Source organism: Myotis davidii, unplaced genomic scaffold, assembly GCF_000327345.1.
Source record: "Myotis davidii unplaced genomic scaffold, ASM32734v1 scaffold1437, whole genome shotgun sequence".
Taxonomy (NCBI): Eukaryota; Metazoa; Chordata; class Mammalia; order Chiroptera; family Vespertilionidae; genus Myotis; species Myotis davidii.
The window spans coordinates 1,087,353-1,094,804 of NW_006288601.1; the positions used below are offsets into that span (position 1 = coordinate 1,087,353).

At 52.2% G+C, this 7,452-nt stretch overlaps 2 protein-coding genes across 2 annotated transcripts in view; one reads left to right on the forward strand and one right to left on the reverse strand.

The window, feature by feature from the left end:
* Positions 1-280, reverse strand: part of NIP7 (NIP7, nucleolar pre-rRNA processing protein) — a 2,853-nt gene extending 2,573 nt beyond the window's left edge. The window contains exons 1-2 of the mRNA XM_006760354.2: positions 154-280; positions 1-31 (exon numbers count right to left, since the gene is read on the reverse strand). The exon at positions 1-31 is cut by the window's left edge and continues 10 nt beyond it. Of these exons, the coding sequence (XP_006760417.1) occupies positions 1-31; positions 154-209 (87 nt within the window). The 5' untranslated portion in view covers positions 210-280. The remainder of the gene's footprint in view (positions 32-153) is intronic.
* Positions 281-371: 91 nt separating this feature from the next.
* COG8 (component of oligomeric golgi complex 8) lies at positions 372-7,210 on the forward strand. The gene is made up of 5 exons (XM_006760355.2): positions 372-825; positions 1,915-2,122; positions 3,101-3,928; positions 5,886-6,054; positions 6,790-7,210. Exons 1-5 carry the CDS (start codon positions 437-439, stop codon positions 7,065-7,067), a joined length of 1,872 nt encoding a protein of 623 aa, XP_006760418.1. The 5' UTR covers positions 372-436; the 3' UTR covers positions 7,068-7,210.
* The last annotated feature ends 242 nt before the right edge of the window (positions 7,211-7,452 follow it).

The window sequence follows — 7,452 nt, forward strand, 5'->3', positions numbered from 1 at the left end:
ATCGACCAGCAGCTGAAGGTTCTCCCCGATGCTGTGGGCAAGAGGAGGCCTGGAGGCCGCGCCCGAACCGACAGGTCCGGCCCGACCCGGCCCCGCGCCGCCCTCGCCCCTTTCTGCCACACACTCCCCCTCTTCCGCCCCCCGCGCTCTTACTATTTCGCTATCTTCTCAAACATGACACGGGTCTCCTCTTCAGTCAAAGGCCGCATTTTCCCGCTGTTGGGACACCGGATCCTCGTGCCTCAGTCGCCGGAAGAGGAAGTCAGCCGCGCTCTCCCTGGCAACCCCAAAGCCCGCTCTCCATTGGTTCCCCACGCCAGCGCCGCCGAATCAGAAACCATCGAGACGGGAAGTGCACCTCTGTGGCTTCCGGTCCTAGACTCGGAGCCAGCGCCCCCTCTGGGCCGGAAGGGGAAGTGACGCTGCCGCCGGGAAGATGGCGACGACGGAGGTAATCCCGTCCTCCGCTTCGGCTTCCTCCACGGCCACCGCAGCGGCTCTCGGGGACGTGGAGGATGAAGGGCTCCTGGCGTCGCTGTTCCGGGATCGCTTCCCCGAGGCCCAGTGGCGGGAACGGCCCGACGTGGGCCGCTACCTCCGGGAGCTGAGCGGCTCCGGGCTGGAGCGGCTGCGGCGGGAGCCCCAGCGCCTGGCGGAGGAGCGCGCCCAGCTGCTGCAGCAAACGCGCGACCTGGCCTTCGCCAACTACAAGACCTTCATCCGCGGCGCCGAGTGCACCGAGCGCATCCACCGCCTGTTTGGCGACGTGGAGGCGTCGGTCGGCCGCCTGCTCGACCGCCTGCCCAGCTTCCAGCAGAGCTGCAGGTGCGGTGGGCCGGTGCCCAAGGGGCTTTGAAACGACGGCCATAGTGACATTTGCCTTGATGAGATAGCAGACACTTAGGTAGCGCTTACCCTGTCCCAGGCTCTCCGAGCACTTGATTAATCCATTTAAAATCCACAACAGTCTCCGGGGTAGGTACTGTTTTTCCCATTTTATGTCTGAGGAAGTTGAGACCCGGAGAGGTCAGTGCTTGTCCCAGGGCCCAGCTGTGACGTGTCCTGGTCAAAATGGGATCCCGGCTGCACGTCCCTCCCTCGGAGGGTGGTGCGAGCAACAAATAAAGAGAATCCATGCAAGGCAGTGAGACTTGGGCCTGACATACTTAACTGTCAACACTTGGCAGCGTACTAGGTAAGCGTATTTATGTAAAGATACCTAAACATACATATAGATACAACACATAGGACCGGAAGTCTTCTGCTCCAAAACTTTCATTGATGGGAAACTGACAAGGAAATCCTACCATTTGGGGTTGGCAAAAATTACTATTATTTTTTTTAAATTCCTTCTTTTTGAGTCATTCTGCTTCCTTAGGCCCTCAGTCCATTATCCCTAATTCTGCCTTCCAGCCTTTCATGATAAACGTTTGTAAGTGTTCTTTTGACTCTTTGGCTAATTGACAGTAGCTCTTGTACCCACCCAGAATAGAGAGGGGACTTTGTGGAACAGATGACTGCCCTTATGCAGAAGAAATGGCAACGGGTGGGAACCAAGGTTAACAACAGCATAGGAACAGACTGAGCTGTTCTTAAAGGAACGTTTAGTCTGAGTCAGGTTCTGTGTTAAGTACTTTACACACATCATCTCATTTAATCCTTACATCCTTATTATTTTACTAAATGAGGAAACAGTTATGAAAGCCTGACTACCCTGCTACGGCCAGTTAAGTGGCCGATCTGGGTTCAGATCTTTCCCATTTGTTCGTTGTGTGATCTTGGACAAGGTGCTTAACCTGAGATTAAAGTTTCCTCAAGGGTGCTTACCTCATAATTTGGTTTGAAGGTTAAAACCTTACAATTAAGGTTTGGGTGCGGAGCAGTGAGCAACCAACGTTCTCCCGATTGCACTAGGAACTTTGTGAAAGAGGCCGAGGAGATCAGCTCCAGCCGTCGGATGAACACCCTGACGCTGAACCGGCACACGGAAATCCTGGAGATCTTAGAGATCCCTCAGCTCATGGATACCTGTGTCCGAAACAGCTATTACGAAGAGGCCCTGGAGCTCGCAGCCTACGTTCGCCGCCTGGAAAAGAAATACTCCTCCATCCCTGTCATCCAGGTAGCCGGCCTCCCCAGAGGGGACTCTCACTGATGTTCTTGTCGTCAGTCATTCTGTGGTCTTCACTGAACCTTGAGGCAGAAACGCTTCACCTGGTTCACATCAGTTGCTGCCAGCCAGCCAGGCTTGAACATGAACATACGTTCATTCATTGGTTCAACTGAGAAGTATGAACCTGTGTGGCAGGCACTCACTGATCTAGGTGCTGGCCTTGCAACGTGAACAAAGCAAACGAGGCCCTGGTTCTCATGAGGGTTAAGCTGATAGTTGGCAAATGAACAGATAAACAGTATGATCCTTTCAGATAGTGATTGTCTGGAGGAAAACCAGGGGATGGGATGGAAGGAGACCAGGGTGAGTTACTGTAGGGAGAGTGGTCAGGAAAGGCTCTTCCGGGGAGAGAACATGTAAGCTCAGACCCAGATGATAAAAAGGACCCAGCCACACGTACATGTGAGGAGAGAGCGCAAACCAGAAAAGTGGAAAGAACAAGTACAGCAGGCAGAGGAGGGAAGCTGGAGTGTTAGAAAATACAGACAGCCCAGCCAGGGTGGCTCAGTGGTTGAGTGTTGACTTATGAACCAGGAGGTCACAGTTTGATTCTTGGTCAGAAGACTTGCCCAGGTTGCGGGCTTGGTCCCTGGTGGGGGGCATGCAAGAAGCAGCCAATTGATAGATGATTCTCATCATTGATATTTCTGTCTCTCCTTCCTTCCTCTCTGAAGTCAATAAAAATTTATTTTAAAAAGAAATACAAAGACAGCCAGTGGGACTGGACTGCAGTGAGCAAGGGGAGAGCATGAGGAAGCCGGTGAGGTAGAAGCAGGGCCATGGTGACCCAATGTGTGTCAGTTTTAGCAAATGTACTTCCTGTATTAGGAAAGCGGGGGGAATGCTGGTCTGCAATCTTCAGGCTTCGTGGGATGGGCTCCAGGGAGTGTCTTTCCGAGCGCGGCGTGACTCCCTCTGTGTTGCCAGGGCATTGTGAGCGAGGTGCGCCAGTCCATGCAGCTGATGCTGAGCCAGCTGATCCAGCAGCTGAGGACCAGCATCCAGCTCCCGGCCTGCCTCCGTGTCATTGGCTTCCTGCGGCGCATGGACATCTTCACTGAGGCCGAGTTGAGGGTGAAGTTTCTTCAGGCCCGAGATGCTTGGCTCCGCTCCATCCTGACGGCCATCCCCAACGATGACCCCTATTTCCATATCACAAAAACCATCGAGGCCTGCCGGGTCCATCTGTTCGATATCATCACTCAGTACCGCGCAATCTTCTCAGACGAGGACCCGCTGCTGTCCCCGGCCACGGGGGAGCACGCCGTGAACGAGAGTGCCATCTTCCATGGCTGGGTCCTGCAGAAAGTCTCCCAGTTCCTGCAGGTGCTGGAAACCGACCTTCACCGGGGGATAGGCGGCCGCCTGGACTCCCTGCTGGGCCAGTGCATGTACTTTGGGCTGTCCTTCAGCCGGGTGGGCGCTGATTTCCGGGGCCAGCTGGCTCCTGTCTTCCAGCAGGTCGCTATCAGCACTTTCCAGAAGGCAATTCAGGAGGCGGTGGAGAAGTTCCAAGATGAAATGAACTCCTACACCCTCATCTTAGCGCCAGCCATTTTGGGCAGCAGCAACCTGCCTGCTGCCGTGCCAGTGACTCAGCCGGGGACCCTGCAGCCGCCCATGGTGCTCTTGGACTTCCCACCCCTGGCCTGTTTCCTCAACAACATTCTGGTCGCCTTCAATGATCTGCGCCTTTGCTGCCCCATCGCCCTGGCGCAGGATGTGACTGGGGTCCTGGAGGACGCCCTTGCTAAGGTGAGCACGTACTGTTGGGCTCTGTGGGGACCGTCTTTGGTTACAGAAGGCCAGACTTTGGTAATAAGCCAGCCCAGGTGACAGCGGTGACTGCTGACTTGGAGAGGGTTAGTGTGGCTTTGGAGGTTTATCATGGCCGAGCAGCTTTTCGCCGGTTAGTCCCCCTTCATGGAACCTAAAACAGCCCACAAAGTGGCTCACCTGTAGTAACGATTCTGTAATGTATTCGTTTTCTATTGCTGAATAACGAACTCCCACACATATCTATCATCTCCCAGTTTCTGTGCAGCAGGAGTCCGGGCGCAGTATACGTGGGTCCTCCGCTCAAAATCTCACAAGGTTGCAGTCAAGGTGCCGGCCAGGCTGTGGTCTCATCTGGAGCTTGGGTTCCCCTTTCAAACGCACTCACTTCGGCAGATTTCTGTTCCTTACAGTTAAGGGACTGAGGCCCTCAGCTCCTAGAGGCCGTCCCATTCCATAGGCAGTTCCTACGTGGCTTTCTGATTCTTCAAGGCCAATGGAGGAGTGTCTCCTGCACAAATCTCTTTTAGGGAAGTCATCAGCCCTCTCTGAAAAGGCTCGTTTGATTAAATCTGGCCCACTTTTGATTAACTCAGTCACTTGATTAGTGTCTTTAATTACAACTGCAAAATCCTTCACCTTGGCCATATTTTTTTTTCTTTTAATTGAATTTATTGGGGTGAGACTGGATAACAAAATTATACAGGCTTCAGGCGCACAGTTCCACAACACATTATCTGTATACTGTGTATGTGTGCTCCACCCCAAGTTAAGACTCCTTCCATCACCATTTCCCCCCGATACCCTGCTCTCCCCAGCTTAGCTATTTGCTATTGGTTAGAAACAAGCCACAGATTCTGCCTGCACCTAAGGGGAGGGGATTACACAAAGAAGTGGATACAAGGGGATAGAAATGACACAAGCTATTTTAGAATGCTGCCTAACACAAGTAATGCTATTACTACTGTAATATCCTACTATGCCGCACTTTTTTTCTTTTTTTTTTTTTGAGAAAGAGAAACATCGATGTGAGAGAGAAACATCGATCAGTTGTTTCCTATACACGCCCCGACCAGGGATTGAACTCGAAACCTGGGGATATGCCCTGATTGGAATCAGATCTGCCGCCTTTCAGTGTAAGGGATGACGATCCAACCTCCTGAGCTACACCGGCTAGCGCATTTAGAGTCTGACATTCAAGTAATAATAATTAGCTAATATTTGTATAGAACTTACTCCATGTCAAAGACATTCGTCATACTTTACACATATTAAGATTTGATCCTCAAAACTCTATGAGGTAGGTCCTGTTGTTGAGGAAGCTGAGGAAGGGAAGGGATGAGGAAACTGAGGCACAGAGATGGGATGGAGAGCTTACCAGGTAAGTTGGAAGTCACAGAACCAGCAAGTGGCATAGCGAGGACTTGAACCAGGACATCTAGCACCAGAGTCTGTTGTTAATCCTGTTAGCATGACGCCTGTCTGTGATGCCGGGTAGGCTGCTCTGTTCTTTGTATTTGGAACTTCCTTTCCAGCTCTGTTTCCTTCTTCCTTTACAATTTTCTAGTGACCTAGCTTCCTGGCTTTACTCAGTAAAACCTTCTATAATTTTTCCTTCATTTTTCTGGATCCAACATAGTTCTGGACAGTCTCCCATGGGAGTCAAGAACCATTTATTCTTCTTTCACTGGAACAAGCAACTACAATGAAACAAGTTGGGTCAGAAAGACATCAATGAAATGACAGAATTGTGACAAGTGATTACAGTTCTGACTTTAAACAAAACAGTACGATAATGTACTGTTTGGAGCAGCTTTCTTCATGAAAACTTGAGGGCTGCACGTTTGTGCTGTTTCCTGCACTGCTGATAGTGACAGACTACTCATAGATGGTGTGACAGACCACCGCAGTGATTGCTGGTGCCTTTGTCGCCTAGGTAACCAGAGTCATCCTGGGCTTCCATCGTGCTGAAGAGGCTGCCTTCACCAATGGGGAGCGAGAGCTTTTCATCCAGTTCTGCACTGCCTTCCTGGAGGACCTCGTTCCGTATTTAAATCGCTGTCTCCAAGTCCTTTTCCCACCAGCGCAGATAGCACAGACATTAGGTAAGAGAAAGGAGGAAATATTTTTAAAACTACTTGGTTGATCTTATTCACATACTAATTCATTCATCTATTTCTAAAATTCATTGTGTTTTAGTGAATGTACAGAAGTGTACAACCATTACCACCATTCAATTTTCGAACACTTCCATCACCCCCAGAAGATCCCTCATGCCCAATGCAGTCATTCCCCAGACCCACTCTTAGCCCCTGGCAGCCACTAATGTACTTTCTGATGCAACAGATTTGCCTTTCTGAACATTTCATATAAATGGAATCATAAGTGTATTTAGCTGGCTAAGTGGAAGGAGCTGTAATCCCAAAGGAACCGGATATTGTATGATTTTCCGATTTGCCTTCACTTCCCTGTACCCACTCTCTGCCCCTGGGATGGTGAGCGGGGGATGGGGGAGGCAGAACTTCCCCAAGGGCAACGGGCCAGTAATCGCACCAGGCAACAGTGGCTGCTGGCCACTCTCCCCCCAGCTTTTCTCTTGGGCCTGTCGCAGGGAAGCCAGTGCTGCTTACTGAGGTTCTCTTGACCCTCACTCCATCCGCCCTGCTGTGCTTGCCTGATTACCTTCAAAGCCTGGCTTTACAGTATAGCTTCGTCTCCCATGTCACAAAATGGCTCACTGTATTGAAATATGGTAACTGTGACTGTTACTTCATGTGACATGTCAGTATTCACATTTATTAAACTTTTTTCCATTTTACTTTGCCTACCATCCGGGTCAGGCATTCCACCCACTCAGCTCTCCAAGTACGGAAACCTTGGGCATGTCAACATCAGCATCGTCCAGGAGCCTCTCGCCTTTATCCTGCCGAAGAAAGAGACGGTCTTCAGTCTGGATGAGAGGGAGCCAGCGCCAGAGCTCACAGCTCCAGCGGCAGCCCCAGAACTCCCAGCCGAGGAGTCAAGCCTCGAGCCCATCACTCCAGCCTTCCCTGAGGAGGGGCAAGAGCAGGTTCAATCAGGCGAGCCACTGCCGGACGTGCCCAGTGAGAGCACTTAACGGGGTTCCCTGCTCCCAGAACCAGGCGCAGCACCCGGCCGGACAGCCCCAGGGGGGAGGCACGCGCCAGAGAAAATGAGAGGGGGAACCTCTTGGTCACTCCTCTTATACCATAAAAAATGAAATAAAGCTGATTTTCGCCACCGAGAAGCGGACAGCATTCTGTGGGCGGAAGGCGCGCGGGAACTACGATTCCCAGCGTCCCTGGCGGCGGGAGGGCTTGGCTACGGAGGCCGGAGGGGAGCGTCAGGGCGGGCCGCTCTTGTGGAGCGCACCATGGGCCGCCTGGGGGCCGGGCCGCTGCTGGGGTCGCTGCGGGTGTGGGTGCATTGCCTCGGGGGGCCAGCCCGGCCTTGGGGGGAGGGGGCGGCGCTCGGCGCCCGAG

What these genes read in the sequence shown, in the direction of transcription:
- COG8 (XM_006760355.2), top strand. Translation starts at nt 437, where the DNA reads ATGGCGACGACGGAGGTAATCCCGTCCTCCGCTTCGGCTTCCTCCACG. An exon ending in CCTCCATCCCTGTCATCCAG is followed by an intron (nt 2,123 to 3,100) that starts GTAGCCGGCCTC and finishes CTGTGTTGCCAG; the next exon opens with GGCATTGTGAGCGAGGTGCG. An exon ending in TGGAGGACGCCCTTGCTAAG is followed by an intron (nt 3,929 to 5,885) that starts GTGAGCACGTAC and finishes TTTGTCGCCTAG; the next exon opens with GTAACCAGAGTCATCCTGGG.